The sequence below is a fragment of the Vipera berus genome, assembly GCF_964194415.1.
Source record: "Vipera berus genome assembly, chromosome: 15".
Taxonomy (NCBI): Eukaryota; Metazoa; Chordata; class Lepidosauria; order Squamata; family Viperidae; genus Vipera; species Vipera berus.
The window spans coordinates 12,557,136-12,573,902 of NC_138218.1; the positions used below are offsets into that span (position 1 = coordinate 12,557,136).

The 16,767-nt window shown below is 44.6% G+C and overlaps 1 protein-coding gene across 3 annotated transcripts in view; it reads left to right on the plus strand.

The window, feature by feature from the left end:
- ZNF618 (zinc finger protein 618) overlaps positions 1 to 16,767 on the plus strand; it is a 44,733-nt gene that overhangs the window by 5,059 nt on the left and 22,907 nt on the right. For all 3 annotated transcript variants that reach the window (XM_081339765.1, XM_081339764.1, XM_081339763.1), the window contains exons 2-3: positions 14,954 to 15,024; positions 15,870 to 16,132. In XM_081339765.1, coding sequence (XP_081195891.1) covers positions 14,954 to 15,024; positions 15,870 to 16,132 — 334 coding nt within the window. The remainder of the gene's footprint in view (positions 1 to 14,953; positions 15,025 to 15,869; positions 16,133 to 16,767) is intronic.

Consider the following 16,767-nt stretch of genomic DNA (forward strand, 5'->3'; position numbering starts at 1 on the left):
ATAAAGGCAGTTCCTAGAGAAGACTTGTTTTTATAGACCACTCTAGGACTTTGGGCAATAGGAAGAGGCTGTGTATTGTGAGTGAGGAGCACAGTCAGTTTTATCTCTCTCAGTACACACCAGTGACATACTATATGCTGAATATTTTCCATTAATTCTCCAAGTCTTACTTTCAAAAATCCCCTTTTCTGGTGGGCTTGTGAAGAGCACCACATTCTCCCAGATTGTTAGCTTTGATAGATGGAAAATGCCATTTTTTCTGTCATTTTTCAAGATTGTTGCTTAAATTTGGCAACTGGCTCTTTAGCTTCCTGACCTGGGAACTTGGAAAGTTAAGCAGGATGCTGTCTTGTAATGGTAGATTCCTGCAGTAAGCAGTGGTTGAACTAGATGATATTTAAAGTTCCTTCCAAATCTGACTTTCTGTGCATCTATAAGTGACTTGGTGATTGTGGTGCTGTGTTCCAGTTCCATTCGTCTGGCTGTAAACATGGGGCAGAAAATATCTGTAATGGTGACTTTTCCCCCACAGGAAAAATTCTTCCAACAAATACATTGTATTATATATGTATACGTATATACATATATATAATCATATATATATTATATATGTTTGCCTTAGTGTGCCTGGTTACGTAGGTGAAAAATGCAAATAATCAGGCAAATAGGGCAATTAAATGGTTTCATGTTTATCAAATGATTATTCTTAGCGACTATACAAGAGAAATAAATGCAGTATTGATCTGAACATTTTCCAATGCAGTGGAAATTTTCTATGTGAATTTGCATAGGAATTTTTTCCTGGAATTTTTTTCTATTTATAATTTCAAAATTGTTCTGTTTACCAAAATATGTAATTTTGAAGAAAGAGTGAGAAAGAAAATCCGAATTTCTTTTTTTCCTCCCTTATTTTTGAGGGACAGTTGGCCAAGAGATTGCAAGTGTTTTCAGATGCCTTGTAACCTAAGTGGTCCTAGAGTCCTAAACTGACATTTTTAACACTATTACAGGTTGGAAACTGAAACATGTTAATAATTTTAAAAATAAACGTTTGTGTTAAACATACCAAATTGATGTAGAGTGCTGGAAGATTTTCCCATTCATATGTACCTAAGTAGTTTGCAGCTGGCATGGGCTGACTGCAAAATGCCTGCCCCCACCCCCACCCCTTCGGAAGGATGGTGGAGTGGTGGGACAGTCCATTCCCTGGTGTAAGGATGCTGTAGCAGAAGACTCAAGAGGGGTTGATTGTTCTGTGCCTTTAAGAGATGATTGTGATTATTCAGAAACATCTGGAAGGCCACAGGACCCTGGCTTGATTTAATAGCTTTATATGTGGCAGTCAGAGATCATCTTGTAACATCTGTAAAATAAGTTTTTGCCACAGCCAGGAGGATGAGGCAGGAGCAATTTCAGGCAACCTTCTGTATCTGGGATCCTTCGGGCAGCTGAACTCCAGATAAGGGAGCCGGTGTCTGTCTGGATACTGCAGCTCCAGGGAGAAGAATTGGCCATATACTGTAATGTAAAACTCATACGGAAACTGCAGAGATTTGACTTTCTTCACATTCACATTTTGAATGTTAATTCAAAGCCTCACTCTTAAATACATTTTTGATTATACAGATTTGGGAGTCTCCTATCACATTAGTCGAAACAAGACCTTTAAAAGTTTAAAAGTTCCATTTCTCTTTTGAGGATTTGAAACTATAACTTCATTCATTCACACATGCCAGGTTTCCTAGTGCTGTTTAATGGTTGAGTTTGCAAGATAAGTTTGAATGAGTTAAAGAATTAGTAGCTCTAATTGATATCAGCATACTTATTTTGCTTTATTTGAAACATTGGTTAATGCATAGTGTAAAGCAGCATGGTTTGGGTTTTAGCATAGTTTTAATTATTGTATTATATTGGGCATAATTTATATATGCCCTATTTATATATGCCCTGTGAACCGCCCTGAGTCCCTTAGGGAGAAGGGCGGTATAGAAATCTCAATAAAATAAATAAATAAATAAATAATTATTTAATTCTTTTTTAACTTTTGTATTTTGTATTTCGATATTTATTGCCCTGTACACCGCCCTGAGTCCTTCGGGAGAAGGGCGGTATAAAAATTTAATAAATATAAATATAAATGTTATGTTCACTGTATTGCGCAAACTGAACAAGTGGTTTAAATTAATAATTTAATTTAATAATTTGCTTTGCTTGGGAGAACAAAATAATAAATGGGGATGCATCACCTTTAGTTGAGTTTGCTTCAGCTGGCACTTTCAGGAGAATAAAAAGGTAAAGGTTCCCCCGCACATGCGTGCTAGTCGTTTCTGACTCTAGGGGCCGGTGCTCATCTCCGTGTCCAAGCCGAAGAGCCAGCGCTTGTCCGAGGACGTCTCCGTGGTCATGTGGCCGGCATGACTAGACGCCAAAGGTGCACGGAACGCTGTTACCTTCCCACCGGAGTGGTCCCTATTTTTCTACTTGCATTTTTACGTGCTTTTGAACTGCTAGGTTGGCAGAAGCTGGGACAAGTAACAGGCGCTCACTCTGTTACGCAGCACTCGGGATTCGACCCGCCAAACTGCCGACCTTCTGATCAACAAGCTCAGCGTCCTAACCCACTGAACCACCGCGTCCCTTCAGGAGAATACTGGACCATAATTCAGTTATTTCCAAGGGATCAGAACCAACCATCCTGGCTTTAGGCAGGTGATTCTGAGAAGGCTATAATAATCCAAAGAAAGTCCCCTCTGGATCAGTTGTTCATGTAATAACCCGTGTGAAGGAAGAACACTTGAGGCTGCATGCTGCTTTGGGGGAGGCTGCCCTTCAGGAGTTGTTCCTCAAAGGTGAGCATGGATGTCTCTGCATGGGGGGAGTCCTGCTGCTGCCCGGAAGCAGGTGGGAGCAGTGGGGCCCCATTGCAGGTGGTGGCAGGGAGGAGGAGGAGGAGGAGGAGGAGGAGGAGGAGGAGGAGGAGGAGGGGGGGAATGAGCTCTGGGGCGGCTCTCTTCTGGGCTGTTCTGCCCAGGGGTTCTGGGTGGAAGCCCTACTCCATGGGCAGTGTGCATGACTAGGCATAGCTGAATCCGCCTCCGTTTGTTTTCAGCCCTGCAGCAATAGCAGTTTTGTTCTTGGAGCTTGACTGTCCTTTGAGAAATCTTCATTTTGTTTTATTTTACTTGGTTTATTTGTTTCACTTTTTGTCCATTTACTCGTGAGGGGCTGTAGGACACTGGAGCTCAACTCCACCCATTTGCTTTCTGGCTTTGAAAGCCCTATTCCACAAGCATTAGTACGCTGGCAAGAAGCTTTTCTCACCTTGGTCTGTTGTGCTGTGGGGAAGGTTTATCATTCAGCTCATGAATGAGGACAGCCAGAATTTGTAAAATAGGTCCAGTCCAAAAACGCCTCCTGCCTGTGAGACGTGCTTTAGGGAAGCTGGAGATTCTGCAGTTACTATAGCTCCTTTGTCTTAACTCAGGGCTGACCTCTCCTGCCCAGCTTTGAGATTTTCCCCCGCAGGTACAGACAGTGGTACCTTGGTAGTCAACTGCTTTGAAACTCCTCAGATTTGGTACTCAACACATTTTGATGTGAAAATTTTGTCCCGCTGTCCATTGTTTATTTGTAATCGAAGCACAAGCAAGAACCTGTCCATGTCAGCTGCCTTGTGTGACTCACTACATTATTCCTTATGAGAAAAAATTGTTTGGTACTGATTGTTTTTGGTACTCATCGCACCTCCCCGAACTGATGAATGATGAGTACTAAGGTTCCACCATACTCGGGACTACAGTCTTGACATCTGTATCAGGAAAATCACCTGACCAGTTGGCCAGAATCTACTAAATGGCCCATTGAACTGAAAAATCTTAACAGATGGCCAGGTCAAAGCTGCACCGCTGCTAGATCCCTATGGCCTGTCACCTCTCTCTGTGCTCCTGTGGAAGGCCCTTGAACTGAGGCTGTCTCTTCCCGTCATCTCCCCGTGGAAAACTCCAGATCAGCTCTCTGGACAGGAGGAAGACGCACCTTCCCTTGTCTGTCTTCCTTTCCCATAGAAAGAAAGTAAATAGTCTTTCTCCAATATAGCCCTTTTCCTCCTGAAATCCGTCTTCATGATGCTCTCTGTGCTGTCTCCGGCACTTTCAGGCCGCCCAGAGGTCATGTATGAATGTTTGTTTTCCATCTATAATAACTCTATCTTGGCATCTACTTCTGGGCTTCAAAGGCATTTTTCAAAATGGAGAGTTACAGACTTTTTGTAGGAGCTCTACTTAGCTACATTTACGTAATTAAAGTAGCATTGAAAACTCGGACTTTTATAAAAGCTGAAAGGACACTTAAGTAGATGTATTTCTGATACTTTGGGTCATGCTTGCTTGCAAAAATCGAAGGATTTTGACTTGCACATTTCAAACCTATACATACATTCTTGGCTATGAATGGGAGCCCTGTGCACTCCCCCCCCCCAACTGAACCTGAAAGACATTATAGAACTCTTACGCAGGCCACATGGAGCCTGGGAGGTTACTTTTGGTAAGCATGTACCATACAGTAAACCAATATATGTGAGCAGTAAAAAAAACAACTAAAAAATAGTTTTTCCAGTTTTATTCAGGGAGTACTGTGTCTTAGATTGAATGTGTGTGTTGGGGTATTTTTGGCAAATTGTAGATTTCTAGATGTCTTAGAAGCCCTGTAACCTCTCTTCACCGATAATTAGTGCAACTGGCAAAAAAGGAAAAATAAGAATTCAACAACTAAGCTTCAAGTCACTTCATTTGCTAAAGTCAGGAGGATCAGCAGTCAGGAGGATCAGGAAGGCCTGAGCTAATGGCGCCAGGCTCTCCTACCTGGCACTGCATAATAAAGTTACCCTGCAGAAAGGGGGCACAGAAGGGAAGGAAGGGCGTGAGGAGGCTTCCTCTGACTCCTCCTTCCTCATTTAGGGCTGATGGAAGTTGGAAACGAAGCCTGCCCTCCGGGCCCCCTTGACTTTCTCCCTCCCAATGACGGCCAGCTGCAGAGAGATCCGTAGCCCGAGTGCTTAGGGGGAGAGCTGGCCTCTGTGCTTATTTCTTCAAAAAGCTCCTGTTACTCCTTCTGTACCGGAAAGTGTTACAAATGTTTGGCTTGAGAATGCAAACAGAAATCTGAATGGATAACAAATATTGTAGCACCGGTTTCCCAGTATGGACATTATTGCTAGCCAATTAAGAATTGGGTCCAGGCAGATGGTGGGTCCTCTGAATAGTGACCTCCTGGACATAGCTCAGCTCGTGCCTGCTGGAAGCAATCCAGGGTGCCACGGATTTACAGGAATGAAACCGTGCAATGTGTCAGTTGTGGTCTCAGTCTGTCTGTCCTGCTACATCCTCTTGTGATGTTTTGCTTTTCATGAATTGCGGATCTGCTGAGCTTCCAGATCTCCTTTATGGGAAGGGGAGGGGGCTAAGATTCCTCTTCTAGATCCTGGCTTTGAACAAAGTCTTTTTAGCCCTAACAAAGCAAGAAATAATTTGCCTGTTTTCCTCTTCATGGTTACATTGAATTGGGAATGAGAGAGAAAGCAATTCTGCCAAAGGTTAATTTTTTTCATTCTAGTACATTTAAATTAGAGTCGCTGCCAGAGAAGGAGGAGGGCCAACTCTGAGATCATCCAACAGCCTGGGAGATGGGATGGGGCAGGGCTGTCACCCTCTTTCCCAGCTTTGAAAGTTTCGGTAGATTGCTTAGATTCCTGAAGGGCTAATCAGGTGTGGCGCTGAAGAATTTGTCTTTTCTTTCCCAGTCCTGAAGCCACAAAATTCTGATTATTTTATTCAACTGAAAACCAAGGTGACTTTTCATTAGGTTGAATCCTGCAGAATAAAACTAAAAAAAAAGCACGTGTAAATGAAAGTACTTCAGTTTTCGTATTTGCCTAATGCATGTAGGATACAGAGAGATGTCTACTGTTTCTGGATGTAAGAGAATTTTGATTTTTTCCCCTTTTGGTAAACTTTAAGTTTGTTTATTTTTATACTCGCTTGGGAAATTAATCTTGAGTATTTATAGTCTTTGTGGTCAGCTGAAACGAGTTATTTTGCTATAGAGATTTCTAAGATTTCCACATGAACTCTGCTCTTTTTTCCTGTTTGGTTTTTAAAGCTTAGGCCTTTTGCCTTATAATTATTTTGAGTTTTTTTTTGGGGGGGGGGTTACTTTTCTTCCTGTTTTTTCTTTTTAAAAAACCCACAGTTAACACAGAATGAGAAAGTTCGAAAGCTGTGATTGTCATTTCTTTTAGACATTTCTTTTCTGATTCCCTGTTGACTGCCTGAAGCCCAGAAGGCCACCCTTCTTAAGAGCTTAGGTAGCAGAGCTCTGCTGATGCCCACCGACTCTAGCAGCAGACGGATTCCCCTGGAGGGCTGACATTCTGGGAATCCGTTTGCCTGGGCGCTTCGCCCTCCTCCCCAGGAAAAGGCTACTTAAAAGAGCAAAGTGGGGCCTTCCTCTTATCTCTAAGAAGAATCACAACATAAAAAACAACCAAAACCAAGATTGGGAATAGGGCACAATATACCAAAATATCAGGCAACATCCAGCCGTCCATCTCACCACGGCTTTGCTACTTTCAAATCATGACATCAGTAGTGTCACTTCAGTTCAGTTTAGGCACGATGCTAGCTGTCCTCTGGACGGTAGACAGGCTACTACTGTGTCACACAGAGGAGGAGCCGTGCATTCATTAGCACCCTCCTGGGGACTTAAAAGCCTGAGAGTAGAGCCAGGATCTCTTGGGCTGAATTCCCTTGGTCCGATTCGGGCTACAGTCAGAGTTCAGGGTTAGGAGTCTACAGCCCTGGGTTCTCTTCATCCTGTCAGTATGGAGCTGAGCTTCTGGCGATACCGAGGGAGGCATCAGAAGCACCGGGCTGTGGAAATTGGCATCTTTCCCGTCCTTGGCCAGCAAGGCTACTTTTGGTGATAAGTTACATATTTTAGTTAATAGTTTAGCAAGCTTGCATTGGCGATATTTTAAGATCTCTCCGGCTGAATGCAATCTGGCCCAGGGGCCTATTACTTTTTAACTTATCATATCTAAAACTCAATTCTTCGGCACATATTTTGGCAAAATTCTGTGGATGCGCCCTCAGGAAAAAATAAAACAGAAATGTGTTGCTGTGGTATAAATTTTCTTCCATTTTGCCTCCAAAGAGCCGCTTTGGCAAAGGAATAATTCTACTTTTCTGCAGCTTTCCAGTCTTTTTTTTTAAGGGAGTCCAGCACGGTTAAGAGGGGAGAAGCCATTTGCTTGTTCTCCCTTTATTTCTTACAGGCTCTTCTGGGTTGTGGACTTATTGCTCTTTCTTGAACGCTGCATAATTGCCTAGTTGTCGACTGTCAAAATCAGATCCAGCAGCTAACCTGCTAAGAACACATAAGTTGGGGCATTTACTATTCAGAAATAGAAAACTGCATAGTTCACAAATTCAGGCAACACATTTAAATCAAAACAGACAGCCTGTCTGTGGTTGTGGTTGTTGTTGTCAGCTGCGAAGTCGTGTCCGACCCATCGCGACCCCACGGACCACGTTCCTCCAGGCCTTCCTGTCCTCTACCATCTTCTGGAGTCCATCTAAGCTCACGCCTCCTGCTTCAGTGTCTCCATCCAGCCACCTCCTTCTCTGTCGTCCCCTTCTTCTCTTGCCCTCCGCCTTTCCCAGCATGAGGCTGTTCTCCAGTGAGTCCTTCCTTCTCATTAGGTGGCCAAAGGATTTGAGTTTTAGCTTCAGGATCTGGCCTTGTTGTGGACTCCCTTCAAATTTAATTTAATTTTAATTTAATTTAATTTATTAATATTTCTATACCGCCCTTCTCCCGAAGGACTCAGGGCGGTGTACAGGGCAAGAATAAAACACAAAGTTACAAAAATTAAAAAGTAATTAAATACATGCCCATAAAAACAATTGGTACATTAATAAAAACCCCAATAAAAAGATAATAAAAAAACCCCACCAATCCCCCCTCAGGCCAGGCCGGCTTGTTCGAACAGGTATGTTTTCAGATCGCGGCGAAAGGAGCGAAGATTGGGCGCCGTCCGGAGCTCAACCAGTAACTGGTTCCATAGCTCCGGGGCGCCCACAGAGAAAGATCTCCCCCTGGGGGCCACCAATCTACATTCTCTGACCGGTGGCACCCTGAGGAGTCCCTCTCTGTGGGAACGCACAGGGCGAAGGGAAGTTGACGCCGGCAGCAGGTGTTCCCTAAGGTACTCCGGACCCCTGCCATGTAGGGCTTTAAACACCATTACTAGTACCTTGAATCTCACCCGGAAGACAACTGGCAACCAATGCAGCTCACGGAGCAGAGGTGTGACATGGGAGTATCGGGAAACTCCCAACACAACTCTCGCGGCTGCATTCTGTGCCAGTTGGAGCTTCCGGGTGGTCCTCAAGGGCAGCCCCATGTAGAGAGCGTTGCAGTAGTCTAGCCGAGAGGTCACGAGCGTGTGAGTGACCGTGCATAGATCATCCCGGCTTAGATAGGGCCGCAACTGGCGCACCAGGCGAACCTGGGCGAAAGCCCCCCTAGTCACAGCTCCTATGTGGTCTTCCAGGGTGAGCCGTGAATCTAGGAGGACTCCCAAGTTGCGAGCCCTATCTACGGGGGGTAATAATTCCAGTCAGAAGAAATGCCAGTCAGAAGGCACCTGGGATGGATTTCATATCCTTCTGCAATTCTCTTCTGCTGTTTTCTTGCACAAAGGGACAGTGCTTGCCATTCCAACTAGTCAGTATAACATTCATTACTTTCCTAATAATTGTGTGGCTGGGGGAGGGGTAGATTTCCTGTCTTTATTTTTGACCATTCAATACTTCACCCTGTTGTTTTAGCCTCTAATTAGATAGGTTTTATGTTATAGGATTTGAAGGGAAGAATATTACAGCTTTTCCACAAACATACATGCATGCATACATACATGCATACATACGTACCGGTGCATGCCCACCCATGACGCTTTCCCCCTTTGGGGAGAGCAGCATTACCTAAAGCATGGAAATGGAGTAAGAAGTATGGCAGCCAGGAGAAGGTCTGGCTAGACATCCCCGAAGAAGTGAGGTTGGCAATACGGTGGAGAGTGGCAGACAGAGATGGGTCCTAGCCAGCAAAATCTCTTGGGTGAAAGGAGAGATTGTGATATCACCCACAGGTACTCCGGACAGCTGTTCCTCCCAAGAAGAATGCAAAAACTGACTAAGCTGACAGTCTATATGCCATGTACATAAATTCTGACCATCTCTTAATTATTTTTTTTACTGTTTTTCAAATACTAAGAACTTTCAGAATGGCAAATCATGACATTCATCGGGTGAGCTTTCTTCAATCCTTAATGGAAGAAGTTTCAAGTATGAGTTTAAGGACTTAGTGTCAAGCAATGACATTCGATGTTAGCAGGACTTTTAAGGTAAACAATGCCTCAGAGTCACTTGAAAAGCCCATACGTTGGAAACTTGACACTTAGAATATTTTTTAATCAATGGCAATAGGGTAATTACACTGTTGTTTTTTGGAAAGTTATAAATGGACTAAGGTTCAGATAGATTTCAGATAAAATTTTGAAATTAATTATAAGAATCCTTCACACTGTAGGAAAGAGCTGTTTGAATTCTGAAGAAAAAATGTGATAGGTTGAATTTTTAAGTATGTCTACCCTTGTAGATAGACTGCTTGTAAATGAAAATTGTACGTGCTGAAGTTTTCTACCTGCAGCGTATAAGGAATGGTTCAGCCATTGACTTGAGTCTAGGGCTTGCTTATTCCATGCTTTGTCTTGAGATGCTCAGGATGCCTTAGCTGGAGAGTACCTGTGAGAATTTCTGGTCCATTCTTCAGATAACTCGGTGATCCATAGTTTTCTTTTGGTGCTTTTTGGCTGATGCTTCTGTGTGCTGCTGTAGAGCCTTAATTCCCAGCCAGGAGCATTATATTTCATAGAAGTGTCATTAAAGCTATAGTGCTTGTTCTGCAGCATTTCCCTTCACCTTATCCCTGACTTCAGGTGGGTTGAAATATGGAATTCATAATTTTTGTATTTTCCCCCTACATCTATTTTTCACCAGAGCTGTGAGTTATAAATTTCTTTTTAAATTCCTGCTTAGATGCATATGCATTTGCCAGACTATAATTATTTTTAAGTAACCTGAAATGGTGCCAGCAGTCTCCTCAGCATTGTAGTAATCCTGTCCATATCTTGTTGAATGGGTTTCTGCCATAAACATAACCTGGTGAAATGCTGCATCCTTATTTAAGAAGCCTTTTATTATTTGTGTCCAGAGGAATACTCTGGAATAATGAAATACAAATGCCTTCTTGTGCTGGATTAGAACATTAGCAAAGTTTTGTAGGGAGGGATTGAAGTGCCGTAGCTTGAGGTGGCATCTGGCAACACATACGGACATCGCTTTTCTGAAAAATCAGAGTTCAGGACTTGTAAATGTGGTTCTGCTCCTAATTAAGATCATTTTTATTTTCATAATTGATTTGCTAGGTCTTTTGCACTGCCATTAATGTAGGGGGAGCGGGGTTAAGAGATTGGGGAAAGAGAGGATTGGAGCCGGTGGCGAGCTTGGGGGCTTTTTTCAGGATACCTGATCTACTTTTAAGGCTCAGTAGGTGAGCACTTGAGGGATTTGTATTCCCAGGGTGGTATATTTTTCAGAAAAGATGCTGTTTTGTTGTGTGAATCTTTACGTCAGAACATTTCCTGTGGTAATTTATCAATCTTTTCTTGGACTGGACTTAGGTGTGACTTTTTAAATGAAACTTGCAGTGGCTTTCCATTTTGCTAATTTGCATATTGCATGGAACAGGACTTAATGGATCTAATAAATGCCTCTTTCTGAGGCGTCCTTGAAGCCTGTAGCTTGGCAAATAGAGGCCTCTACTAGGTAGCCTCATTCCTAACATTAGGATTGCTATTTGGTTAGTGTTAACAGTATTTTACCAGCTTTGCAGGAAGGAGGGAAGAATATACTCAGTGGGAAGCACAACGCTCAACCGGCCTGACCCTTCTATGGTTGAGGATGGTCTGAGTCCTGGGTGGGTGGATCGAGGCCTTTGAATCTGCTTTGAGGTGAAGCAGCTCCTGTCTAGGGCTAAAAGCCGGGTTAAGACTCTGTCCAGTCACCTGGGCCTGCCTTGCAGGGCCTCTGAGACAGGTAGCTTCCCAGGCCATTGGCTCTGTTTCCTCAGAACTGGGAAGGTTTGGTCTGTGAGTTTCTAGTTTGTGGCTGACTTTGCTTTTCCAGCAGTGGCTAAATGACAAAACTGGGCAGAATCATTGCAAGCTTTTAAATTTTTATTATTGCTCCATTATTCCCAAGGTTTGACAGAAATAATATCTACCTGTCTGTTGAAGGTAGCTGAGGGCAAACTGGCTTGGAGCCTCTGAGGCTTCTTTCGTAGCGTCCTAGTGGGAGCCTGTGGCTGCAACAGACCCAAGTTTTCTTAAATAGCACGTTGGCATCACAATCGGCGCAGGCTTAAGGCAGCAGCATTAGTCTTCTGGGAGACTCTGCCAAGAGATTTAGCCAGGTAACGTCCAACTACTGAAATAGAGCCACCGTTTGGGGGGCAGGGAGGGCCCCAGTACCCCTTCAGAAGGGTACCTTTCTCATCATAAATACATGTGATAGTAAGAGTAGAGCATTTCATCCTCTGGTTTAAGTGAATAAAAGGGAAGCGATCTTGGTTTATTTTGGGGTTTCTTAGCAGACAACTTTGCAACTTTCAGATAGTCCTAGTGCATTCTAGAAATACATTAAAAGAGCATGATAAAAATGGCCAGCGAAGAAACGACAGGCTGGGTTAAATGCCTAGGGAGGATGACCGAGTGCTGGTGGGCTTCTCTGGGTGGAGAGGGTATCCGGCTCCTGAGCACCACGGCACCACATCATCTCCAGTGCAGAGGCAAAGTGGCACACCGCAAGAACAGAAAAAAAGGTTCTTCGGTGGAAGCAAAAGATGCAATCATGGTAATGAATGAGCAGCTAAAATGTTGTTAAGCTTCAGGGGAAAGAACGCCAGCAACCATGGTTGAAGGACTTCCTGTGACAGAAACTCTTGGCAGCTTCCCTGTGATTCATCAGGAAGTTCGGAGAAGGAAACTGGTTCCCCTGGAAAGGAGCAAAGGCCGGGGAGAGACCACTTTGTGGAGAATGTCAGCTGATCACCCAGCGCAGAAGAAATCTCAGGGCTTTGCTAGACCTCCTGTGTGGTGGGAAATGTAGTCATGGCGGCTTTAGCCCTTGGGGTTGTATTGTGGCCTTTGTCGCTTCCACCCCCCTTTTGTCAGGTTCCCGGTCGGCCTTTATTTGCTGCATTCATCCAGGTCTCAGGTGGGACGGGCGGAAGACCTTCTGGTCCACGCAGGGCCTGTGCAGAGAGGGTGAGCTTAAACCTCCGTGGACCTTGGTGGCCTCTGTGCTCAGTGGCTGGTGCCTTTTCAGATGAGAATGTCCTGATGATTTGGGCAAAGCAAAAGCCCCCTTTTTCCTTGAGGAAGCCCAAGACGTCAGTTATTTTTTGATGGATGCTCATGAAGCGTACAGGCCAAGAACTGGCAGTTTCTGCAGCTTATCAAGTGGCTGCTATGGCTAGCAAGTTCCTTGATTTATCTTAACGAGAAAATTCTGAAAGGCTAATTAGGAGGGCTTTTAAAATTATAAAAGGAATCACCTCTGTATGTTTTTACCATTTCCAGCCTTGGTTGCTCTGTAAAAGAGAAATCTTCATAAAGGAATGGAAAGAAATATCTACAATTGTAATTTTTTCTTCTTTTTTCTGCTTTGTGTATTTGTGTAAGATTTCAGAATTGTGCTGATTTACTGAATATAACCTACAAACTTTTAAAAATTTATGCCAGGTGGAAATTTATGAAATATTTTACCATGAAAGAGAACCTTTTTCCCCTTAGGAAAATTAGACAATAAATCACCCAGCTTTCAATTTATCGCCCTAAGGCTGGCCATAGATAGCGTCCGTTCCCCTACATTGTTCTGGAAAAAAATATAATTGTGTAAGACAGCAGCTTAGCTTCTATCCTCCTACTCTCTAGAATTTTTAATTTCAGCTGTTTCTGCTTGGATTTATTTCCAATATTCCTGCTTGGCTTTTCAATTTCCTCAGTTATTAAATTTTAATTCAGTGCATTAGCATTTAAATTAAAAAGGGGGTTATTTTATCGAACTCCCTCTCCCTGCAACCTCTGAAATGGCCTGTTTCTGCCATGGATGTCTCCCCCCCCCCCTCCGAAATGCAGCCAATCTCTTCTAATCTAATGCACATTTGTGCAAATTCATAGGGGGTGGGGTGGGGGTCCAAGTTTTGAAATAATGCTGTTTATTAAAAATGGGTAATCTCATAATTTTTATTCTTAAAAAGGCAGGGGGAAATTTAAATTGTAAGTATTTGAAACTGTAGTTTTATCAAAGAGGCCGGATTTAAAGAAGGGTTTGGACTTTTTGAATTCCAGGGAATGTTCCAGTTTGGCTGGAGGGGCGGGGGGGGGGGAAGAACTGATGATTCTGCTGATTATGCTGGTGCATTTGCAGATTTCTGCCCTGAATGGCACATGAGCTTCCATATATAAATTATTCCGCTCCAGAAACACTGAAAATTTTCTGCATAGACTTTTTCCTTGTGGCATGGTTTTCTTCTCTTTTCCTGTTTGTCCAGATGGATCTGTGGGGACGGGTGGTGGTGGTGGAGATTCCAGAGGCTACAAGGGAACTTGTGCGACTGTCCCTTTGAAGGTCATTGGGGATCCTGTCCTTGGCCCCTGCCTCCTTGGCCCGACCTGTCCGCACAACGCAGGCTGTGGAGCCTTGACCCCAGAGCCGCTGGGTACCACCAACTTGCTCTGCTCCTCTGTTGTGGTGGCTGCTGTGGGCAACCTCTCACGTGGGGCAGGAAGTTCCTGCAGTTCCCTGGTCTTTTCAGGGATCCTAGGAGGAAGAGGGAACGTCTCCAAGCTGAGCTTAGATGCGAGACCTTAGCTGTGCAGCTTTTTTCTTGGCAACAATGCAAAAGTGATTACTTTCAAAATTTTCCCAAATTAATCTTGGTGTTTCCTAGCGGTGACCCAGGTCAACCTTTGCCTACCTATCATAGTTGGTGGTATGTATGCCTGAATGCAGAAATCACAGCAAAACTAGACAAGGGGCATTTCTTGCTCTTCGGAAGTCAACCTGTAAGACACGGCGGCTGTGAGGTCCCTGTACAATTTCTCTCTTTCCGCAAGTGACCTTCTCTCCCTGCAGCTTGGCACCGCCTCCCTTTTAGGCAGCCCCAATTGGATCGCCTCCCTCTGTTGACCTAGCAGGTAGCTGGCTCTCACTCCTTCCCTCCCTCTCTGCCTGCCTGCCCCAAAGCAGGGGAAGTGATTGTGTGTGTGTGGGGGGGGGGGAGCAGGACATATTCTGGTTTTATCAGGTACTCCCCTACTGGATCCTCCTCCTTTTCCCTTTGGGAAAGCCATCCATCCACGGGAAGTGATGGAAAGAGATGGAAAGGAAAGAGCACAAAGTTAATCTGTGGAACTCACTGGCACAAGATGGATTGAAAAGACGGGGAAGATGATTGGAGAAATGTGGGACGGGCTTTTAGGCTGGAGCCCCAGCAATACTTTTGCATTGGGGGTGGGGCATTCAGGTTGAAATGGAGGAATGGAAGGAAGGAGCTGTGGTTCTGGAGCAGGTGGCTTTTCCTAGTTTCCGACATTTTAAAAAGAGGTTTCCTCGGCACTCTGGGGACCGTGTTACAGAAGGCCACTATTTTGGGAGGGAGAGGACATTAATTTGTGTGATGTGTGCTTTGGGTTCATTGCATTATTCCAAGCCCCTTAAGTGGGCTGCTTCTCCAGAGCTCTGACCTTCCTCTCTGGCTGCTTCCGTTCTAGGCTGAGGGCAGCAGCAACGGTGGTGGCGGCGGCGGCAACAGCAATGTTGGGACCAGGGCATCTGTGGGCAGGTAGGTCCCTCTTGGGAGCACCGGGTGACTTCAGTGCTCTGGGCCAGGCCTCGGCTGCCCTTGGGGAGGCTGGAGTTGCTGTGCTTTGGTCTGGCTGATCTGCTTTGGATGGAGTGGTCACCTGCGCCAGGCCCGTCGGCTTCTCTGGTGGGAACCCCATCTCTCCATTGGGTGGGAATCCACTCCAAATCGTGGGACCTTATTCTGTCCCAAACATGACTGAAAAAATAGGGGTTCCCCGTTCAAGAGAAAATGAACCTTAAGAGTTGACTGAAAGGCTTAAGAGGTTATTTCTGTCTCCCCCCTTATTTTGCTACGTTCCCTACTTTACAGTACCTTCTGTCTCTCTCAGCGTCTGAAGTTAATGTGGTGGTAGTGGGGAGAGTTTGCCAATAATTTGCTTTTAGGGATCCAAATAATATTTGTTGCTATTCTCTGCCCAGCTTGATGTTTTTCAAAATGTTTGGTAATTCTTTAGAATTAGGTTGTTGGGCATTCAACAATATTGTGAGCTGCTTAAGAGGGGAGTAAACACTCCTTAACACTTTGCAGAAGAGGCAACCTTCCTTTTTCCCTTGGCCTAGGGCTGTGAATCATGGAAGGTGTGTACGGTCCCAAGTGAGTGCATCTGAAGAGCGTTCAAAGTTTTTAGTTAACCAAATACAGTGACAAGTCAATGCTGTTTGTTTTAAAATAAAACCTCCACATCTGTAGAAGTATTTCCCTTATACATAAATTCAGGGGCATGTAGAGTCACAGATCCTTAAGCAGAATAGGCAATGTTTTCTTGGGTGCCTTCAGTCAGCTCTTTGAGGCTTAGAGTTCTCTTTTTCTCCCCACCCAAGAGAGCGCTTGAAGAGGACCCAGAAAATTATGAAAGCAGAAGGTTGCGATTCATCCCTGCCCCATGCGTCTCCTAGCGAGGATGCAGCAGCAATGGCTGAAGTGAAGGTGAAGACGGAAGTCCCAGATGACTATATTCAGGAGGTGGTCTGGCAGGATGACCCAAAAGAGCCGAAGAAGAAAGGTGGTGGGGTAGCCGAGGTGCCTGCAGAAATTTGTGTGGTGATTGGTGGGGTCCGCAACCAGCAGACTCTCGGTAAGCTAGGTCGGTGGTCCATTGGCTTAACCTTTTCTTGCCAGGGATGGGTTGGGGTCCATGGAGGGGGAGGGGTTGAGTTTACTAGCTGTGCCGGCAGGAGGTTGAGGACTAAGGAGGCTCTTGATTGAGTCGGTAATTCAAGCAATAAGCATGTAGAGAAAGAACAGGGCAGGCCCTGCATGCTGGCTAACTGCTGTTTCCAGGCTGAGAAAATAATCAGTCAATCGAGATCTAATCTATTAATCAGTTAAATTGCATTAACTATGTTTGCCTTAAAATGGTAAGTGGGGAGAAAATACATTTCCTTTCTGTGCAAATCAGAGCAGACACCATCCCAAAAGAGGCATTCCTTGCTTTATGAGAGGAAGAGAAGAGTTTTGGGGCAATGGAAACATATTAAAGGCACACAAAACCTTACATGATCTTGGCTCCAGGGAAACAGCTGCAGGTGCATTTAGGAGTGAGGAAAAGGTGCAGGGTTGTTCCAGAGGAGCCCTTTCCAGCACGAGTCCCTTGAAAGTCACTCCAGTTCCCCTTCTGGATGAGGAAAAACTAGACAAACGCAAGGAGATGGGGGCGTGCATGAAAGAATTTGGGTAGGCCCGTGTCCTGGAGCAAAGAATTGAGTGGCTCCTCTTTCC